Source organism: Rhyacophila brunnea, unplaced genomic scaffold (assembly GCF_057557595.1).
Source record: "Rhyacophila brunnea isolate RB1 unplaced genomic scaffold, BYU_Rbru_1.0 scaffold_3, whole genome shotgun sequence".
NCBI classification, from domain to species: domain Eukaryota; kingdom Metazoa; phylum Arthropoda; class Insecta; order Trichoptera; family Rhyacophilidae; genus Rhyacophila; species Rhyacophila brunnea.
Genome location: NW_028232965.1, coordinates 36,957,551 through 36,980,697, shown reverse-complemented (window position 1 = coordinate 36,980,697; position 23,147 = coordinate 36,957,551). Strand labels below are relative to the sequence as shown.

The 23,147-nt window shown below is 31.4% G+C and overlaps 1 protein-coding gene across 2 annotated transcripts in view; it reads right to left on the bottom strand.

Annotated features, from left to right (window-relative positions):
• Positions 1 to 23,147, bottom strand: part of unc-104 (kinesin family member unc-104) — a 66,828-nt gene that overhangs the window by 11,546 nt on the left and 32,135 nt on the right. Inside the window, exons 4-22 of one of the 2 annotated variants that reach the window (XM_085953290.1) lie at positions 19,379 to 19,461; positions 18,284 to 18,362; positions 17,907 to 18,067; positions 17,009 to 17,193; positions 16,279 to 16,390; positions 16,016 to 16,159; positions 13,793 to 13,956; positions 12,471 to 12,610; positions 11,890 to 11,931; positions 9,513 to 9,653; positions 8,863 to 9,063; positions 8,600 to 8,757; positions 8,367 to 8,493; positions 7,929 to 8,089; positions 7,556 to 7,670; positions 6,666 to 7,023; positions 5,964 to 6,212; positions 2,310 to 2,447; positions 869 to 1,170 (exon numbers count right to left, since the gene is read on the bottom strand). In XM_085953290.1, the coding sequence (XP_085809416.1) occupies positions 869 to 1,170; positions 2,310 to 2,447; positions 5,964 to 6,212; positions 6,666 to 7,023; positions 7,556 to 7,670; positions 7,929 to 8,089; positions 8,367 to 8,493; positions 8,600 to 8,757; positions 8,863 to 9,063; positions 9,513 to 9,653; positions 11,890 to 11,931; positions 12,471 to 12,610; positions 13,793 to 13,956; positions 16,016 to 16,159; positions 16,279 to 16,390; positions 17,009 to 17,193; positions 17,907 to 18,067; positions 18,284 to 18,362; positions 19,379 to 19,461 (3,060 nt within the window). The remainder of the gene's footprint in view (positions 1 to 868; positions 1,171 to 2,309; positions 2,448 to 5,963; positions 6,213 to 6,665; positions 7,024 to 7,555; positions 7,671 to 7,928; positions 8,090 to 8,366; positions 8,494 to 8,599; positions 8,758 to 8,862; positions 9,064 to 9,512; positions 9,654 to 11,889; positions 11,932 to 12,470; positions 12,611 to 13,792; positions 13,957 to 16,015; positions 16,160 to 16,278; positions 16,391 to 17,008; positions 17,194 to 17,906; positions 18,068 to 18,283; positions 18,363 to 19,378; positions 19,462 to 23,147) is intronic. The other variant, XM_085953291.1, reaches the window with a different exon arrangement.

Below are 23,147 nucleotides of genomic sequence, written 5' to 3'. Positions count from 1 at the left end.
CAGGCTTACTTTACATATGCATAGTTAGTTATCCATATGAAAAGGAAAAGGGGGATGATTTGAATTAACTAAATTTCACATAGAAGTGCAGAAATTCAAATACAAAGTTATCCAGAGTCATCACCTTTTTATTTAGCACATAGAATTAATTTTCATAAAAATATACTTTCAGACATTTAAATTTTTTTTTACATAGATACCAAAAATATGTTCATTAAGGTGACACATCAGTGAAACGCCAAATAATTTTCAACTGTACGCGCGACGAAATTTTGGACTCGCTGCCATTCAGTGAGAGAATGTTGACCCAGGAACACGTCACTTTGCTGCGTGATGGCGGCGGGTCAATTAATTCTAAAATCGTGTAAAGATGACTAAAAACGTTACCCATTTACTTTAAAAAGAAAACATGTCAATGAATATATTATTATTGTTACTAATAGAACAATAAACAGAACATAAAATGGACGTATGTTGGATTTATATGACAAATAATATTTCGTTTGACAGGCGTCATTTTCACCCGCCACCCGCAATCCGCGCATCGCCTAGCAACGATCTTTTTAGACCGTGCCTCAACTAATGCATGGCCTTAACAAATAATAAAACTTGTGAATTAAATATATTTTTTTACATATTAGGTACTTGTTTCATAGGTTTTAACTTTTAGTATAAATAATGTATGTTCTTTTTTTGTGGAGTCAGTCCAGGATGAGCCTCAGCTACCACAAACATCTACTTTCTCTATTGTGCTTGGTTTTCCTCCGTCCTTCTCCCCAACACTTGGAAATTTTTCCCGATATCATCGAGTCACCAAATTTTTGGTTTTGTATACGTTCAATAATGAAAGATAAGAAAGTATGCCTACCTTCAATTTTTAATGAGTCCTGTCCTTCCACAATCCTGTCTTCAAGGTTATGCATGTTGTTTTTCTCATTCAGATTAAGTGTCTGGTTATTATTATGTTTCTTTTGCTTGGGTGCCATATCTTCATCGAAGGCGATTTTAGCAGACTGCTTTACTCCGTTTACGAAATCTGCATTTTCTTCTTCAACGACAGCCTGCACGGCTACCCTCAGGTAACCTTTCACGTCTCCTTTCTCATTCACAATGGCGACTTTATGTATTAGGGGCACAGGGTAAAGCAGATTTGATAAGTAGATGAAACACCTAAAAATAAATATAGTATTTAAATATCTGACAGTTCAGCAATAGTTCATTCATCGGCGTATTAAGCGGTATGTAACCAATGAAGTGTCAGCTGATTTTATGAAGCGGTTTTCAGACAATGAGATTTTATATTGCTATGATGCAGGTTAGCTCAAATTGAATGTGGAGTCTGAATGATTTTCGTTTATAAAGGCGTCTCTATGAGCGCAGCAATATAAATCAAACTTCATTGGTATTGAATGTCCTTCACCCATAATTCTACAGATAAACCACTGTATACCTATCATAAGACAAAAGTGATGAGGAACTGTTTTTCGGACCCTGCGATTATCTGTATTTCTGGCACCCAACTCGAGCAAGTCAGCAGCTACGTCTATCTCGGACAGCAGGTGTCCATAGACGGAAGCATGCACGATGAAATTGCTCGAAGAACAAAGCTGGGATGGAGTGCTTTCGGACGTCTGAATAGTATCTTCAAGAGTGACCTACCATTATGTCTTAAGCGTAGGGTGTTCAACCAATGTGTGCTACCCGTGCTCATGTATGGCTGCGAGACGTGGACCCTCAACACGAGAGATGTCCAAAGGCTAAGAGTCACACAGCGAGGCATGGAGAGGTGCATGTTGGGCATCACGCGAAAGGACCGTAAGAGAAACGAATGGGTTAGGAAGCAGACAAGAGTACGCGATGTAATAGACGTTGCCAAACAGCTGAAATGGAGATGGGCGGGGCACATTGCTCGCCGAAAGGATGGCCGCTGGACAAATGCCGTCATCCAATGGTACCCAAGGGGTACGAAACGGCCACAGGGTCGCCCTAAAAGCCGCTGGATTGACGAACTGGTAAAGTTCGGCGGAAATACGTGGCAGCGAACGACACAGGACCGAGAGAGTTGGAGAAAGCTTGGGGAGGCCTTCATCCAGCAGTGGATTGACCCCGGCTGATGATGATACCTATCATACTAAAGTTGTGTCTGTCTCATACTTATATTTTGTTACTTTTGCCACCATTTCAGTTTGGATTAGTGTTTTATTTCCCATACACAAATAACAAAAAATATTCAATATTTTGTTTCCTCCTTAGCTAGAACTGAAAAATCTTTGTATGTCGTTGTTACATGGTGAGGTGAAATATCTTACCTTCCGACCATACGGAACCATGGGAACCGATCGTAGAATGGATCTCCCCCTGTCAGTGATTCAACATTGTAGTCAGGAGAAGTGGGAGAGAGTTCAGCCTCATTATGATACATCTCTCGCATAAGCTCTAGCCGTTGCCTGAAAATGAATGCATAATTAAATAATGTAAATCTTTGAAAATAGCAACGGTCTATTGAAATAGGGATCGTAATTAATTAAAGACAAACACATCGACATAATTTATGATAAATATTTCAAGTAGTGTTTAAATGGATTTAATGACATTCCTTATATAGGGTAACACATAAGAAGGTGTATAAGCCTCATAATAATTGGCGGTACCCACATTTAAAAATCTGAATTGTATTGAGCTTATGCCATTCAAAAAAAACATGTACAGTACACTCTCAGTTATCCACCGCTCGCTTATCCGACAACTACTATAATCCGCCATTATTTTTACTGGTTGAAAACGCAAAATCAAGGTCTATAATCCGCCGGTATACGTATGTCAAATTCAGTAGTCCACCGCGTGCCAATATTATAACTTACGACTCTTATGAGCTGTCCGCCGTCTAGCCCAGTTTCGTTGACCATTAAACTTAACCTGAGTCAATAATATTATCGTTTTCTTTCAGTTAGTCCGCTGTGTATTCTAGCATTGCATGTGTTTCTATTTGTTTCTTCTGCCACATTCTTTGTTTGAATAAGTTAACAAAATCTTCTACAGAGTCTTCTCGAAAGCGTAAACATGACACATTAACTTTAAAACAAAAATTGGAAATTTTACGAAAGATAAATAGAGGTGCTTCGTTTACTGACATTGCTAAAACGTACAATATTGGTTGGCCGCCCATGGTTTAATACATGTAGGAATAAGCTTAGCTTATTTAATATGTATAATTTAATAAATACTTACTTGATTTTGATTATAAAGAAAACCATTAGTTACATAGTTGCTGGTACAAATTTCTCAATAAAAACTATTTTTACGAAATATGTACCTGTTTTAATTTTTAACATATTACATATTTTATATGCGCGGTTTTCACTAATTGGACACTTGTCTGGTTTTTGGCGTGGCGGAATACTGAGAGTGTAACGTATTGCGAATATTCAATATTTTGCATTCCATTCTAATCAATTACAATTTTAGTGGCAATCTACCATAGTGATATAACTGCATGATTTTATTTAGGAATAGATATATGCATCTTCAAAGGTGATTTTTATTGATGCGTGCCCATGAATTATAAAAAATAATTTCTTATGAAAAATACTCATCTACCAAGATGCAAAATATAAAAATAATCCGGCCAACAAGAGTTTATAACTACTATAGATAAGCCATGTGACACATATCATTAAAATAGAAACAGAGGTATGGTTAGGTGGTGCCCACACGGATTTTTAATCATTCATAGCTTAAATAATTTTTAAGGAATTCTAAAGAATTTTTCTTTATTTATTCAAAACAGAATATTTCAAATATCTTAGGATCTAAAGCTAATTAAATTAATGATATAATCATGCTCATTCCATGCTTCGAAATTTTATAACACAGTTCGACAAAAATTATTGAATTATCATACTATGTAATCTAATCTAATATTCAAAATGCAGGATGTCGTGTGAAATCTGCAGCAGTAATTTATTGTTTTAATATCCCACAAAAGTTTAAAGCTCATTATAAATCAGTCAAAAGCGAAATAACATGACAATTTATTTATGCCAAACAACAAAAATTTTATTGAGAATATAAAACTGGGATTCTCAAAGGAAAACAATCATTTTTTTAAAGAAACATCTGATAATTAGTATCACAAGGCAATACATATAAAGATATCAAAATATATACAAAGCCGTGCATTTAGGGTCGTATGCATAGTCGTACTTATGTAAATACGTGGGCTTCTGTATTATGTGTTACATGGAATGGGGATTATTATGGAATATTACATAGACATGTTCCCATTCTAAGTATAGCATAAACCGACTTATTTACTGAATAACTATGCATAGGGCCCTTAATCAGTTTTATTTTTCCCATAGTAATAAAACAATAACTATTATATTTGTCCCTGACATGATATTTTATGCATTGTCATTTTCTTAAAAATTGTAAAAAATTTTAAAATACAGAAACAGAATACAAAATTTGAATATTTTATTAGCACTCATGCAAAATCACATCTGGAACATAATATAAATGAAGATGATTTCAAAATTGTCACAAGTCTTTTCCATAATTATGGATAAATAAATTAAATATTTAGCCTTATCATTTCAATACATACAGAAACGTAACAAATACAGACAATGGCCACGGGCTTGTCTAAATACAATAATACATAATGTTATCATAATGTAAGCCTCCTACAAGAGAGTATCATAAAGCCAAGCGATTATTGAGAGCGACAACAGTTAACAGACAACACCTGCAGTGAATACTGAGACAAGTGAAAAGGGGCGGGGCAGATAGAGCATAACTGAAAGCTTATCAAATTCTTTCAAGTGTCCGAGTTTGTGATGTCCAGCTAGTTTTCTCAACACTTCAAGGACAATATCATTTTAAAATGATACGCATTAAACCAAATCCAATATTTGAAGCATCTTCGTGAGCCGAATGAGCCGAATAAATAAACAAACATTGTTGGCTATCACCGAAGTTAACATATGTATTATGCAATAGTTAACACAATGTTGACAAACAGTTTCTCCATGTTCTGTCTTAAGACAATAGTTGAAAGAATGATTGATCTAGTGTTCAGTGTAAACATACTTAATAACAGTCCTCATCATTTTTTAGACCTCTAACAATTATTGATAAAACCACATAGCCGTAAATAGGGGCCAGTATGTGAAAAGAAATATTCCCCTAAATTAGAAATAGACTAATGAAAATAATAATAATAAAAAATCACATTCAAATTTCTTTCTCACTTAAATATAACCATACATTACCAGTCATTAACGTCGCATACTTCAATCATTCATAAATATTGTTTATATTCAGACTGACATAGTAATATCATTTCTAAGTCTCACACAAGGAATTGTTTTATAAAATTAAATACCCGGAAATAAGTGTAATTGTAATGACGTTACGAAAAGGGTAATTATTGTTTGATGACTTTGTATTCATTAATTGTATATACCTATTATATTTGTAGATAAGTAGGTACATATCTAAAATTAACGAATGAATCACTCACGGTATTGAAAGACAAATTCAAGAGAAGGGCTATAGCCACATCATGGTTCAATCTCACACATTGAGTAAATGGACTATGTATATTAATATAAATGTGTCTGGAAAAAGAACTAAGAAAGACTATTATTTATTAAATTGAACTTACTAAGAGATAAGTATCTTTTAAATAGAAATTCATGTAAACTGTTTGTCAACAATTGGCCTAAATTTTTTAATGAACTACTAAGTAAGTCAATCTTTTCGTTAATGCTGACTAACATCTTTGCTTAGTACGAACAACATCTTTAGAAATCCTATAGCCAATTTTGTTGTAATATTTCATTACAATGGAGTGAAAAACTTTTGTCAGTTAGGTCGGTAGAGAAACAAAAGCTGAGAGACATCACAGAGTCCACACTATTGCGACAACGGGCCGAGAAGCTCGTAAGTGACTGACAAACCTCGATGGCAAAAGATTAGCGAGAGATAATCGGGTTTGGTGAGCGCAAGCCGTCAGGCACAGCAGCAGCTCGGAGGGAGGCGGCCCGTCCGCCGGGTGACAGCTCGCCGCCTGCCCTACGCCCACTAGCGCCCCTGATCCCCCTCCCACCCCGCTGCCCATCCCCAGCGGCCCCGCCCCTTCTGTTGGCGCATCTCCGCCAATGCTCTCATTCATGTTGTAAATCTGACGCATCAGTTCGAGTCGGTGGCTACAACATTACACAGAGATCGCCTCTCAATCTCCATTCGCTCACATAGAACCCACAAAGCTACTCCAAGACGGTGATAACCACAACCAAAATATACAAGATTGTTTTAGTTAATTATTACTAGTGTGAAGCTATGATTATGTATTGCATGTTTTGTTATAATTAATTACAACTTATTGTTAAGTTAAACTTAACAAGATTAAGAATACTATGTAATATGAAACAATCACACATCAGCAGATTAATAATATAAACTCAACAAATTAGCAAGTTATAAATATGAAGGATTAAGAATATTCTTTTTGTAAGGTATTTAATCATAATTTAAATAATTTTTTACAGATCGACAATAATTGTTGAAATTTATTTAATCCACTGATGACAAAAAATCATTGACACTCTATGACTACATTTATGTAAATTAAATTAAACACCGTGTCTTAATAAACTTACCGTAATTTTTCTAATGTCCAATAATGAGTGGCTCCATTTTTGGTGTCAGTCACCTCGACGGCCACGCAAGTGGGAGGATAAGGCCTTCCGTATTCATCATCGTCTTCCATGGCGGGCCTGTTGGCCGAGAACTCTGGCGGCAAAGGCGAGTAAAGAGTGTCGGTAAGGAGAGTGAACTGGAACTGCACTTTCTTCTTCAGTTCCACGGAGATGGCGTTTGCCTCCTTCAAGAAAATAGCATTACCCCACAAATCGTCTCGGAGGGAAGTGAACTGATGATATTTCCACTTACGGAAAGCCCAAGCTGCTAAGCCCGCTTCTCTAGCAGACCAGCATTCTGTTTCAAAGAGAGGATTCACTGAAAAGTGCATTTAAATAAATTAAAATAAATAAAACACTTCCTTCCGTTTCAAACAAAACAACTATCACTTTTTGTTTTTCATTTTTCCTCAAAATTAAGTGGAATATTATCAGGTGTTTGGTTTTGACATGTTTACTTTTTTTATCTTTGGCTTAAAAGCCACTAGAAGATGACATATTATTATAAACATATTAAAATATATGTGTTTTTTTTTTTAATTAAAAATTAAATAGATAAATGAGATTGCCGAATTATATTTAATTTTTTGATTATCGGTACAGTTTGAATCAGAACAAATGTTTTTATATCTACGTTAAGAACTACCACCAATTAGAATACAATTATGTAAACTCTTTTAGTCAGGTTTCGCCACACCAAACACTATGAGAACTGCAAAAACACAAAAAAAACATCTGGCAGCGGGTGACAGATGCAAAAGACGTGATACATTCAGCTCCCAGGGTGTGATAATTATGAAATTTTTGGAAATCAATGTCAAGTAGGTTCCAAAAATATTATGTAATCTTACCAAATATATCCTCTTCGTTGTGGAAGTCTTCTGGGGTATAAGAACTGTACATAGACATGGTAACACTCTGTTCCTCCACTTGACGCTGCAGAGCATCTATCCGAGCTTCATATGTCTAAAAATCAAATCACACATACAATATGTTAAACTTTACGATTTACAGCAAGTATGTCATTAATATTGTTGTTTATCTTACAACCAAAATATCATGGCTGCGATTTCATAGTACCATATAAATATGGTCGTGAATATAGATATATATGTGAATGAGCAAGGGCTATTTTTAATTCTGCAGATTGTCCAGACAAAACATCCGTAGCTATGATAGAATGGTATATCAACAAACTGAATTCACAATAATTATATCCTATACCTTTCTCTGTTCTTCAAATTCTTGATCAGCCTGTTCCTTTTCCTTACGGAACTGTTCCTCTAGAGCACAAAGCCTTTTCGCCATTTCGGCTTTAAGATCGATTCCCTGTTTCTCCAAAAGTTCACACTGAGCGTAGTTCCAGTCAACAGTTTCACCAGATGCTGAAAGTAAAATCATAAATAATTAGTAGTAACACCTAATCAAACATATGAATATAATCATTAAGAAAAGAATATTATACGAGTATATCAACATTTCATATTCTGTCCATATAGTCTTCAATAAAGAATGCGATCACATTTTTCTAGTTGTTTACAGTTAAAATACAATTGAATTAATTTCACACATAAGTACATATGAGAATGCTCATGGCATAATAAACAAAAATTACTGTGCTAAATTAATAAAGATTTAAATTGCTTTGAAGTATAAATTTACCTGGGGTATCTAATGGGCTAGCCTTGCCTTTTCTCTCCCTGGCCTGCTCGGGATGGGTGAATCTGAAAACATGATTCTTTCCCAGAATAACACGAGAACCTGTCTTCAATATTATAGGCTCATTTACCTGAAATAATTATAAAAAATATTGAATATGAATGCATTAAACGGCACAAAATGTATAATTATAATATACGGGCATAGTTTCATAGAAAGAATCAGAAACTACGTACCTCTCGCCCGTTAACATAAATGAGAGCAGAATGGTGCGGAATCAGACAGATGACTCCATCTGTGTTTTCAAAGAGACAATGCTCAGACAGAATATGTGATCCACATAATTGAATGTCTTGCGGAAGATTCGCTTCCGATGTTCCCAAACGTGTTACACCTGATTGATAAAATTAAACATTTAAAATATAAACAAAAAAGATACATATCGTAATTCATTATCTTATAGTTTGTTGAGTCATTAAATTCATATTGATTGTCTTACCGTCTTTGATATAGTAAAGTAGGCATTCGGATAGATTAGGATCTTCATTGAGATTGACGAGATGAGGAGTCTTCTTTGGTGAGAATACGCCAACTGTTACACCTTCCTTGACAGCCACACCCATTTCAGCAAAAACAGCTTCACGTTGGATCCTAATAGCTTCAGTTCGCTTGAGTTTCTCCTCCCAGGTTTCGTTAAGTTCTGTTAAAGAAACAATATTATTAAACCAATGATTAATTATATACATATATACCTACGTATACATATACATAATTAGTTTAATTAACATTTACTCTTATAAAAAATGCGAAATTATCACAATTAAAGGAATATAAGATATGGTATCTTCAACTACATATTATTATCTTTGTTATTAAAGATATTAACGGATTAAATGAGTTAACATTTACTTGGTAGAATTCCATTTTAAAAGAAATGAAAATATAATTAATATTAAATTCAACAGGTTTTTTAATATTAATTATATTTTCATTTCTTTTATATTAACGGATATTCAAATAATTTTGCATATCACCATACATTATGACAAAAAAAAGTCGCTTTGGCAAAGACTATCAATATCTCATTAACATTTTAATATATTCAAAGTAAATGTTTTTAAATCTTCTTTAATTGTTATGTCTTCGTACCGGCAATAAGTTTCTCTGATGCCTGTAACTGGTCGACAGCCTCTTCAGCAATTGTGGTGGCTGCTCTGCTCATCTTTGGAGTTCCCGTTTCAGAGTCACTTATGCAACGCTCTCTGTTGACAGGATTGTTATCTTCATCTCCTAAAATCATACAAAAGCCACATTTTTGAAGATATATTTATTTTAGACATTCTTTATGGGTAATCAATCATATTTGGGATACAGCTTCTATTTGGGATCATATCCGGACAATTGACCGCGCAAAGAATTGCACACGTGGATGGATTCACAAGAATATTCAAGAAATTGTAACCAATTCAGTGATATTGATGAAAATTAATAGTCACTATGGACAAAACAATAATTATCTATTGACCAATATGTTTCATTGCAAATCATTGCCATTTAGAGATCAGTTAATAATCTGCGAAAATGACAGTTTTGAGCAAAGTATGTCAATAGATTCAGAAAATAGTGCTCTTTAAAATGGTTATAAGTTATGGTATAAAATACTGAACTTTAACAATCAGAGGGGAAATACGCCAAATAACTTTTGCTTGAACGGCGATAAAATATTGCTTACAATATCGATTAGAATTTACAACCAATTAAACAACTTACACTAGTGTATTGTTCTTTTTATACAATCCTGAATAATGCAGCAATCATAAAGTAAATAAAGAAATGGTAAAAAAAACCCTGAAATTAAAATATAAATTAATTTTTCGTCTGCGCTCAATCATCTGCGGTGGTCAATTTTCCGGGAACCATTTAGGATGCTCTAAATAGAAGTACAATGATTGTTTATTATGTAACATCCAAAATATTACACTAAATTTCAGGACAGTCATGAAAGAAAATGAAATAAAGTGACATTTTACGTTACCGTCAAATATGCCTTTGATGCTCATATTTATAATTAATTATTTAATATCAACAGGGTGACCTCGTGCAAAGCCGGGTACTTAAGCTAGCAATGACAAAGGGTGGAAGTAGGCCGTGGAGAACTGACACAAATAGTGCAAACTAAACTTTGGTGGTCATATTTATTTGTTTTCATTGAACCATGAATAATTGCAGATGATTTAGTTAATTTTTTAAATTCAATTAAATTCAGTCCAAGCAAACCATATTAGATATCAGATAAATAATATTCTTCCAACTAAAATATTTGTATCTACTATGGTTGGGTTATGCAGGGTTTAATCGAATTTTAAAAACCATCTCCAATTTGTATGCTAAGTTCAATGAATACGAATAAATATGTCTGGCAAAGTTTAGTTTGCACTATGTTGTATCTCCACAGCTTACCTCCACCCTTCGCCGCTGTCAGCTAGTTACATAATAAATAAAGCAATGAGCTCAAAAACATTGTCAAAATAAAAATAAATAGATTTCTCAATATATAATAATTATTATTATGTAATATATAAATTGTTATAAAGCACACAAAGCTCAATGCTCAATGTTGAAAGGCCCAAATATCAAATTTTGAAGAAAAATAACCAATAAAATTTCCCGAATGCCAATTATTATTTTTTATTTAATAATATAGAAGTGGGTATTTGTGAGCCTTTCAGCAGTAGGTATATTAAAAATGTGAAGGCAGCGACAGCCGACTCAACATGCTCGCTGAAATATAAAATTTATTCATGCATATATGAAATATATATAATGTGAATATTTACGAAGATATTTTTGAATACATATATTATATGCGTGTTACACAGAGGCTTCCTAAAGTAATTACAGGTTCTCATACACTGTCAAATCATTTGATAAAATGAAATTTTCAATGCATTTTATCTAATGTTCCTAGTTGGTGAAAACACATAGCTGCCACAACGGAAGAACTATCATAATGATGGATGTGGTATGCACACATTTCAGGATACTCAAGGACATGAAATATGGTTGAGGATATACAAAATGTACGATACGTCAGGTTAGATTACACAAATATTGCAGTGAAGCAAATTTTGATAACATGTCGTGTGAATAGAAGATTTTTACTAAATAAATATATATATATTATATACCGCTAAAATAAACAAAAATGCAAGGATACAAATTATATATTGCATATATATGTGAGCGATACACACATTTCCTCAATTATTAAAATCCGTTTTTTTTAAGATTTTTTTTTTTTTTATTATTTCTGAAATGTATTTTATTATTATTGATAGAATATTGTATCCTTGCAAAAAAAGTGGAAAGAAGTATTTCTCAATAAAATAAACATATAAGTATATATACCGCATTACAATAATAATTATTGAATAAAATAAAATATAATAATATATAATATAGTGACAGTCCGCAAAAAAAAAAATTGGCAGCAACTTTATGAAATCTTTGACTAATAGTTACTTACTATTATCTTCCCTCTTTTCATATACGACTTTACCATCAGGCCCTATGGGATAAATAAGATTGTTTACAAATTGGGACTGAATAGAAACTTATTTATGTGATTCAATATCACCATAATATAGGGCCTATGGAAAATTAAAATCATCATCAAAACACTCGGGTACTAAGTACCCAAATTTTATAAAAAACAGTTATTGCAGTAAATATTGGAGTTTTGTTTTTATCATTTGTACTATGTATTTTAAATTTCCTTATACATCGTAAACAAAATCTATAAAACTATTTCCTATTTTTATTAGTATGCACTGGCTTACGGCTCTAGGTTTAGTTTTTTTCACCATTAAAATAATAAAAGTTGATAAACAAAACTGATAACTAGATAATATTTATGTTTTTATCTTCTTGATAGAATGTAACAATTTCTAGTCCAGTATAAAGATTTTACACTGCCCACTTGCACACACAATTACCGAGTTAAATAAAAAACTTCTTATAAAAGAAGACAAAAACGGCGGGCTATTACTATTTACATAATTACAAAAAAAAAGGAAAAGTATTGATGCAAATATCTTGAGTACCAACCTTCTTGTACATCAATGCCTTCGGCTTTCAAGAGTTCTCGCAGCTTCATGATCTCTTCCTTCAGCTCTCGGATCAGTTTAGCGTTAGCGTCCTCATTGACAATAGCCTTGCAAACAATTTGTTTAGCTCTATCTGCATATCTGGAGAATATAAAATAAGAAATGTTAATAAAAATGAATATGTGAAATTAATATCTCTTCCATAATACAAATACAATATTATGTATGATATAACCAATGACATTAATATGGACGAATTATCTGGAAAAGAAAATGATACTCACTTTATTGTCGGGTCTGCCGAATGGCATAATCTGTTCTAACGCCATTATAATAAAGGTGATATTGCTATAAATTCCTGATGCTTTTTGTTGGGTCTGCCGAATGGTTCGGTTTGAACGGGTTCGCTCAAATGAACATTGACATTAGAAACACTGCTCTAACGCCATTACAATAAAGGTCATATTGCTATAAATTCCCAATGCGTGATATCGCATAATGGGAATTGCGTGACGTCTACCTATACATGCGAATGCGCGAATTTACTTGATAGCTACTGTATTGAGTGTGTCGTCCATTAATAATGTCATTGGATATAACATGCAGATACTTTTTGTGGAATAGTACATAGTAGTGTACTATAAATAATAAATGAATACTAATATTTATTATGTAAGTCAGCATTGGAATTGATTATTTTTATTATAAAACAGAATAAGTCACTTTCTTATGAAAATTAGTTATGGATGTGATTATAATTTTTTAACTGAATGTCAACATACTCTGCATACATGAACCATACTGACTAAATTCAGTGTATTCGGGAAAATTGAATGACTTGTTCCGTTTCTTCATTTTATCGCACTGTGCCTGTATTTGGAATTATTTGGCTACTTAATTGACGGAAGTATTATTACAATGAATACAATAAAAACCAAGTTAATGATAATGATGATCATAATCATAATGCCTGTGCGAGTGAACTTGTAAACTTCAATTTAATAAATTTTATCAATAATTTTCATTTTCAATAATAAATAATATGTACCTATCTAAAATTGTTAAAAATCGGTATTTATAAATTAAAACCATAAAATTTTTCAAAATCGTCATGACTTTTTAAAGAAACTAATTTTTAAGTTTATTTTTTAACAAAAATATATTTTTATATTTTTAGTTATCTACGTATTGATTATTTAAAATGATAGTTATCAGTGAAATGTATTAAACTGCAGGTTTATTTGCTATCTTGAAATACTTACATAATAATATTTTAATTGACTGAAAATAAAAAAAATCTTGACAATAATGGCATACACTTACCGTAATGTACTAAGTGTTTCATCGTAATTAATATCAGCTGGCGATATGGCAGCAATCATAGCAGTTTTAGAGTTGCCTCCGAGATTTTCTCTCAGAAGCCATGTCAACACAGAATCACGGTATGGTATGAAATCGGCCTTCTTTGATTTCTTATTTTTGGATGCCTTTTGTAAAAAAGAAAAGCGAAATGTTAAATTCATACTAATCACAAGAACATACAATAACAGAAAGTTATACGGTAGGTGTCAGCTGTTGGCATTTATAATATATTTTTATAATTTTAACATAAGATAAACTACAAACTTGACTGATTTTATAAATGTGAATGCAAATGAAAATCAGCAAAAATAATTGCAGAAAATGGCATATTTCATATAAAAGAATACAAGAACATTAATGTAATAAGTACTCGTAAATATAACTTTTACAAATTAAAAACATTATCACAACTTCAAATAAGACAATTTTAATTTTCAAAAAGGGAAAGTGACATTTCTCATTTCCATAAAACATATTCTGCAAACCATTAGTGTTATTTGGAAGAAATAGATAAATTCTGATCCATAAAAGTAAATTTATGGCCTCGTACAAGAATTGAACAAATGACTCTCGATTTACTACAGTTGATCCAAACTATTCAAAGAAGGCAATTACCAAAATATTCTTACCCAATTACACTGAATATAATAATAATAATGAATCACGTAGCAGTTTTCAGTCACTATTACAAATACAAAATTGAATTCAAATGCATAAACTGTATTTTTTCCATTAATAAATGTAATCATGATGATTAGAAAAGTTTTTTTTTAATTACGGTCAATCTACCACCCCAGTTAACCTCAATAAATCGAGAGTCAGCTGTATTATATTAGAACTGAGTGTGTATACAAATGATAAATTAATGAGAGTAAAAAATATCTTGAATATAGATAACTAAGATGGATTAAATGTTATATCAAATGAAATTGTGAAATCGAATGGTTATATTAAATTATTTACCAAGAAGAAAATTTTCTTCAAACACTATCGAGAATATCAGTAAGTAAATAAATTTAATCGACAGAAAGTATATTAATAATATTATGTACTTACTATGAATATATCAATAGAATATATATCTGAGATAATTTCATTATTACGAAAAAGAATTAGCTATCCGTCAAGTGATACTGAAATATTGACCACAAAACATGTAAATAATTGCCAATTTGGAACAATTATTTAGTACAATTGAAATCAATACACATAATCATACATAAACGAAGTAGTCAATGCTGTTTTGATATCTTGAAATATTCTCAACATTTGTATATTATGTGATTGGTATGGAATCTGATTTTATTAATGCATTAAAGAAAATAATACTTTTAGAAGCATAATTGATTATTTATGCAACAGATATACACATATAAAAGCATTTATGAGACAATATTAGTTTATCAATCGTGTGGTATAGTTTTTAGAGCAACATACAGAGCATGATATTAATTTTCAATGTTATTCACTTACCGACTGTTAGTGTCCAAAAGGAAAGTTGGAAAATTATAAATAATTTAATGTTATTTATGAATAACAGTTAAGATTGTACATTCGATTTTAAATCAAAAAAATGATAATGATTTTTGATAATTCAAATAAAACTAATTAATCGGATATGTTTAGTAATTAAAAACTGGTGTGAAAAAAATGGGATGAAGAAAATATGAAAATAACTAATATAAATAACATAAGTATGCCCAAAATGATACCAATTTACTAAATGTAGGTATAAAATTTCTCATGATAGGATTATATTTCAATTCTATTTGTCTATTAGTTTAATGTTTTTTATAGGCTTAACTTAATCTAACAGGTGCATCTACTATAAAATATTTTGAAAGTACCACCTGTGTATGGTCATCATTGGTACAGTAACAAAGAATGGATGTACACTACAATAGTGAGCATGTGGATGCTAAATTCCTTTTGAACAAATTAGCATAACTGTTACATAGAACAAATATGTATGACACACCATATTGATACATACCATCAACATGATCAAATACTAGAAATTTACTTACTTAACCTTTGTTTAAAATTTCTAATGTACCTATTTGAAATTCTGATAATCAGATATAAAAGATTAACTAAATGTATGTGTTGGTATTATTTTCATGCGTTGATCAATTTAATCTATCACAATTAATAATTCGCTGAAGTTTTGGAGACAATACTTACAATTTCGGCCAGAGCTGAGATGACTTTTCCTAGGGTTGTGAGGGATTTGTTTATATTAGCACCTTCTTTTAGGCGGGTACCTTTTGCGCCTGTTGAATCAGCCCTTTCTGAGCCCGCTAGATCAACAAGCGATATTTTTGAGACCTGTAAAGGAAAGAAAACAAGATTATGTTTGACTTCCCCAGCAGCTATTAGGTATAGTCTCAAAAGTTTATTATAATTCAAGTATTTATTCAAAAGTTAAGTGATTCATCGTGAAATACCTTTTCCGATAGTAGATCTGTGGTTATGTCATGCCTTTGCTGTGTGAAAAATATGGTAAAAACAGCATGCGATCGACTAGATGTTTCATTCATGTTTGTTGCAGCTACAGTTCTGTTGAAAATACAAACAAATTATATTATAATAATTGATTGTTCCTATATATTAATAATTTATCTTAAACTGGTAATATTAGGAGCAAAATGAAGACATACAAGAAGACTATCCAAGTATTCGAGAACAAAATTCTCCAAAGAATACTTGGACCGGTTACAGAAAATCATAGCTGACGCGCATTCATACAAATGCTGAGGTCTGCAAATAATTTAAGCCCAATACAAGTTGATGTTGTGAGGCCGCAAAGACTCAGATGAACCAGTAATGTAGTTAGATGCGATTGATCTAGAGCTCTCCATAAAGTTTATGAAGTAACCCCTGTCGGCATTCAGCCCTTGGGTCACCCTCAGAGGAGATAGGCGGATGTAAAGAGGGGACAGAGAGGCTGAGTGTGACCGACTGGAGAGAAAGATCTTGGGAGATTATTGGAAGATGATTGTGCAATCGGCCATCGACATGTATGACCTGTATGATCTGTAGCACTAGCTTTAGTAAATTACAGAGTGAAAATATTACTTATATGAAGAAAATATTTTGAGATGAATATAGGTACAGGAACACTAAATGTTGAAATGGTATAAGATAAAATATTATTCTTGAAGCATTTCTACGTACCTTGCTTTGTTTCCTTCGTCTATGAGATCGTGAATATCTTGATAGCTGGTGACAGCCAATTTGGAAAGATCTTCAACATAAGGTCCAAGCAGAGGATGTTCTCGCACTCGGAGGTTTCCTTTGTTTTTTGGATTTAGGAGATCGCGAACCCTCTCGCAATAGATTTCCATATAAGACACTTCAACCTGTAAAAATAATAAACAATATAACGTATTAAAACTACGTAAGTCGTAATTATCAATTTCTTAATAAATAAACAACTTTTCAATGTTCCTTTTAGATGTAATTAATTTTATAGAGGTACACAAATAAAACTAAATTAAATACCTACAAAATACGCTCTTCGTAAATATATATTTTATGCTCAACGAGAAATTAGTTATATTTTACTTGTACCCATGTACAGTAGAATAGTTCAAAATTGAATAGTGACTTACATACGTTTACCAAAAGGTATAGTTTAAAGAGAAAAATGCAATCAAACGGTTTTTAAAGCTCATTTTTGAGAAAAAATCGACATTAGAAGTTTGTACTCAAACACCACATAATTAATTATTCCATCACAGAACGTTTAATTACAGATGGGTAATATTAATTAAACTCGTATACATTGATTAATATCTGTATGGCAACCAAAACATACTTAGTAAAAACTGTTTTTCAAAAGTAATAATATTCATGAAATAATACATCGTATGAAACTGACCATTATATGGAAATTATGTTATATCTCAACATAGACAATAATTATTATCGTTTCTATTATGAACAATTTCTTCGACATACGATAATATGGTGAATACATGCTACATACATGATACAGAGAATTAAGTATAATTTATTAAAAGACCACTAAACGAATGCTGATGATTCGACTTTCATTATAAAAAATGCTTACAGAGTATTTGAGGTCATCGCTAGTGGTTTGCCGGATGCGTCGGAATAGGTCTTTGCAGATTTGTGGTATGATACCTTCTTGTCCGTCCTCTTGCTTTCCCATCATCGTATAGGATTTACCAGCACCGGTTTGCCCGTATGCAAATATACAAATATTGTACCCTGCAAATAAACAATAATAATATTATATGTATTACGATTTATTATAAAAAACTGTTTTTGCTAATGAGTGTATTCTCAATAGTTTCCAATAGGTCATTCATGTTTGATGTTGTCATTCATAGCCAAAAGAGTGAGGCATTTGCTCACAAAGAAAGATTACTTTTTAATATAAACTACATACTATGTACCTATATTAAATATATTAAATATACGAACCATCGAAGGAATGTTGCAACATCTCTTCCCCAATGTCCTTGTAAACCATAATTTGCGAAGAAAAATCTTCATCTGTGGGCTGGAAAATAAATCAAAAAAATTATTATTTTACATATTAAATTTTGTATATAAATAATGGATCAATTGAATTAGCATTTACTTGGTAGAATTCCATTTTACAATAAATTAAAATATAAATAATATTAAATTCTACAAGTTTTTTTAAAAAGGTTTTGTCGATAGCTATTTCGGTTGTAACACCATTATCAAGACTATCTTCAACCGAAATAGCTATCAACAAAACCTTTTTAAAAAACCTGTAGAATTTAATATTATTTATATTTTCATTTCTTATAAATAATGGAGTGATAACAGTATAAAAGAACCTTTAAATAAAGTATTGTCTATAGAAGAGAATTTGCCAATAATTTCATAATAGATTATTCATTGAACATAGCTTGCAAATAAAATAAAAATTATACAATAAGTACATTTTTAGATTTACTGTGTGATAGTATGCATAAAATAGATTATTTCTTATTACGATACAAAATCATTCACAAATGATAACGGGGAAAAATGAAAATCTTCTAGAAATAAATTAAATCAAGCAGTTATTCTCGTCCATAATAAATACTAAGTACAGGGATGTCAAAATTAAATTTGGACCAAATCTGACAGTAGAAAAGACAGTAATTTTATTACCTTGATAATAAATGGTAGAGATTAGACGAGATTTAAAAACATCTTAAGACAGTTTACTTATAAATATCTTCAAGGTTAATGCATGAGTCGGTAGTTTAGTGATCAGGACCTTTACCCAATAAGTGAGAGATGTGTTTTCAAATCTCACTCGGTCCAAGATATGTTGTAAAGTTTTTCTAATAGGTATGTTTCTGAGACTTTACAAGTAATGTATTTTCACTGAAGAATGCTAAAACTATTTATAAACTCTGTGCATATTCAGTCTCGAACAAACAATAACTAAATGAATATATTATATTTACTCAATGTCAAAAGGACAATTAATTCACTTCATAAAACTATCGAGCATATAAGGGATTGCTGTCAGTTAATATTAGTATCATTACTTACGTTATGCGACCAATATGAAAAGTCAAAATTGAAGCTCTTGATTGAATCTTTGGTTCCAGGGGGAGCTTTTGGATTTACTATTTCTGTAACAAGCAAGAAAAACAAAATAATTAGTCAAAATGTTAATGTTCAACAATATTATCGGAAAATTCCCACTGAGGTAAGGCATATGCATTTAAATAGCACAAGTTTTTTTGACTGCAGTGCTACGTTATTTTTTTCGGGAATGGGACGACTGGACTCCGGACAATTGGACGCCGCACTGTCTTAGACATGTATACAGAACGTAGACGAGGTATTTTAATCAGTTTCTATCTACTACTTAATAGTTTTAATTCATTTTACTCTTAACATAATGTATTCTTTATTGCGGATTGAGAATTACCATGCCTAAGGCTTTATATAAAATAAAAAACTCTTTTTTCGTTGGAACTTAAACATATGCACGATTAAATCATTATTTACGTCTGCATATTTACATTCCCACCAACTATTAAATCATAATATAATCATTTAAATATAAATAATAATATTACATATATTTTTTTTAAAGTACCTATAAGTACCTAACGTCTATTTATTTTCGAATTCCGTGGCGTCCAGTTGTCCGGTGCCAAATCGTCCTAGACCCTTTTTTTTATTGTGGCAACAACAACAGTGTTTGCCCCACGTTAAACTTGTCGGTCTCTAGATATTAAACGTTTACCCTGACGTAAAAACATCATGTAAATATTATGTACAAGAATTTGCTAATCATAATGCAATATAATTACACAAAATAGTGTGAATCGATTAATCATTCCATCTGAAAGCAATCAAATTAGAACATTATGAATTAGCGAGATTTTTAAACACTATGAAAGTTTTAATAAATTATTTATTTTATTCAACGAATAAGACACAAGATTTGAGAATGTAACATTCTATAATATTGAATATACATAATTTGAAAACATCTCATGCATATACACACTAGAAAAAATCAATTGGAAAAGCATACTGGCTCGAATCCAGCAGATGCAGGTTCAAGTCCCGTCAGGTGTCGTATTTTTTTCTACAAAACGATTTTTTCTAGTGTGTGTGTGCATACGATGATATCAAATTATGTATATAAAAGTATTGGTCTGTAATCGTAACTAGTATTTGTAGAAAGATGACTAGTGCCGCAATTTGGATAAATTAATAAGAAAAAATATGCCAGAACAAAGCCAGCGATTTATTTGGTGTTACTGTTAATTAATTACAACTCAATGATGTATTATAATTATTTTCGCTTGTTATAATCTTTTACCACACCGCAGTTTTCGAAATTGCTGACTATTAGAAAAATCGTCAATGACCATAGACAAGAAATACATTTTTTCCCGATTTCCCGATTACGTAACGAAGTATAGTAAAGTTGTGTAGATTCAAATCCAAAGTTATAAGTTACAAAGTTTCTTGAGAAATAATTTGTAATAATGTAACTAAAAGCCAATGGATTTCTGGAATGTTAAAATGCCGACTAAAGTTTAAAGCTAAAAATTCCATTTATTTTACAATTCGCGAAACATTAAAATGTCAAGTAGGTAGGTACAATAAAACGTATTATAATCCTCGGGCATAACTTAGATCATACATACTTTTATAATACGTAGGTAATCACATTTTTTAAGAACAGCTTAAAGAGATTCGGTATTATATAAACATAGACGAGGAAAAGTAAAAACCAGGGATTTTATTATTGGTATCCTTACTTTACTTTTGACCGCTCGCTATCTCCCTGCAGAAACTACGGCTTTATTTTTCAAAAGACTTTAAACTTTCAAATCATCTTTATGTAAGAATTGAGATAGAGACTTGATAGTTACTTCTAGATTACCTTATGTAAGATTATATCATTCTAAATAAATTACTGTTATTCATAATTTTGAAAACACTTTTGAGAAAATATCGACCGTGTTTAGGAAAAAGGGCGTAACCCTCGATTTTTCGAAAAGTGATTTTATTAGATATTATCAATGTATACAACTACATACACGTTCTATAAAAAGGAAGGAAGCCGCAAATGCCGAATTATTATCTAAATTCAGGTTTTAACTGAGCTTTAAATAAGTTTTGATTTAAGGAAAAAAGCATTTACCCTCAATTTTAATGATTGTTCTGTAATTTTATTTCATTTATATTATTTTATTTTATTTTAATTATTATTAGATCGAAAATATATTACAACAAATCATCAATCATCATATACCCAATGTCTGTGCCTATTTTTTTTTTTTTATTAAACCAAACAAAAAACGTTTTTTGCCCCTCCTGTGAAATTTGTTCTGTGAGAGTTACGCCCTTTTTCCTAAACAAAGTTTATTATAACCAATAGAAAAAATCTTTTTTGAAAAAAATACGACACGGAGCAGGAAAAGAGCCTGCGTCTCTCGGGATTCGCGCACACGCACATCAATGCTATAATTACCTATCAAATTGGGACAAATTTTAACTGAAATTGTTTTCAAAATTATGTATGTTCAATAACATTCTGAATTCTTGAGAATTATTCGTTGAATAAAAAAATAGTTAATGAAATTACTGTAAGTTCACAATTAATCATTGCTTACATTTATTTTGCTGTTTACAATTGAGTACTCCGCATAAATAAAACTTAGATATGTAAAAACACAATAAGTACGACTGACAAAGTTTAATGTGCACTATTTATGTCGAATATTACCAGCCTACCTCCACCCCTCGCCACTGGTAACTATAGTCCAATAAAAGACACTTTAATTAGGAGCACTTCAAAATGTACCTACATCGTTTTCTACTAATATTACTAACTATTGTCCGGCAACTTCATCTTGGCTACGTGGCAAATCTGTGAACTACGTACTGCTAATCGAACTTCCGGTTTCAAATTAGGAACGCCCCCAAATTTTTCATTACATTTTTGACACTTCGTATTGGACGCATCTATCAATTTACGTAATTTGAAGCTTTTTATATTCAAAAGATGTCTAAAACAATACGAAATGATGTTCGAATTATTATCAGTAAACTTTTGATTTATTGCGAAGAAGAAACAGAGTCGTATTTAAAAGGCGAGCCTATACAATACTTTCAACAAGCCCATATTACGGGTTCCTGTCATTGTCAGGTATGTCAAAATTCGGTGTTGTAATACTAGAAATATTTCCCCAAATACTGGAAATTATGTTTGTATATTATAAAGTTATGTGTATCGTAATCTATTTTATTAATATTTTTAGACGTATAATAGTTAAGTATAAATGATCATTAGTTAGTTAATGAATTGTCCTATTTTTTCCTAATTATTTTCCTAATTTTTAAACCGATAAGTAGGTACATATTGTTTTAAAATTTATGTAAGGTGGATATAATTTAATTTATAGAAAATTATATTCACAGTATGTGTTTCTACAACAATTTTACTAAAAATACGATATAAAGACATCATTTGTAAATTATAAAACATGTGATTGGGTCATCAATATAATATTGAATATGTTATATCTTTCACTTCTACTTTTTTACTCATAATTTGTATTCTAGTTATTTAATTAATAAATACCTGCAGCAATATTATCAGTTAATGTGGGTTCAATGATACATTTCCTTCCAAATTCAATAATTACGCTGTATTAATTAACATAATAGTAATAATTGAGAGGTGAAATTATTTGAAAAAAAAATTCTATTGATATTTATTGAACAATAATTAGACTTATAAATTAATGTACCTACTTATAAACTTACTGAGAATAGAATTGATATA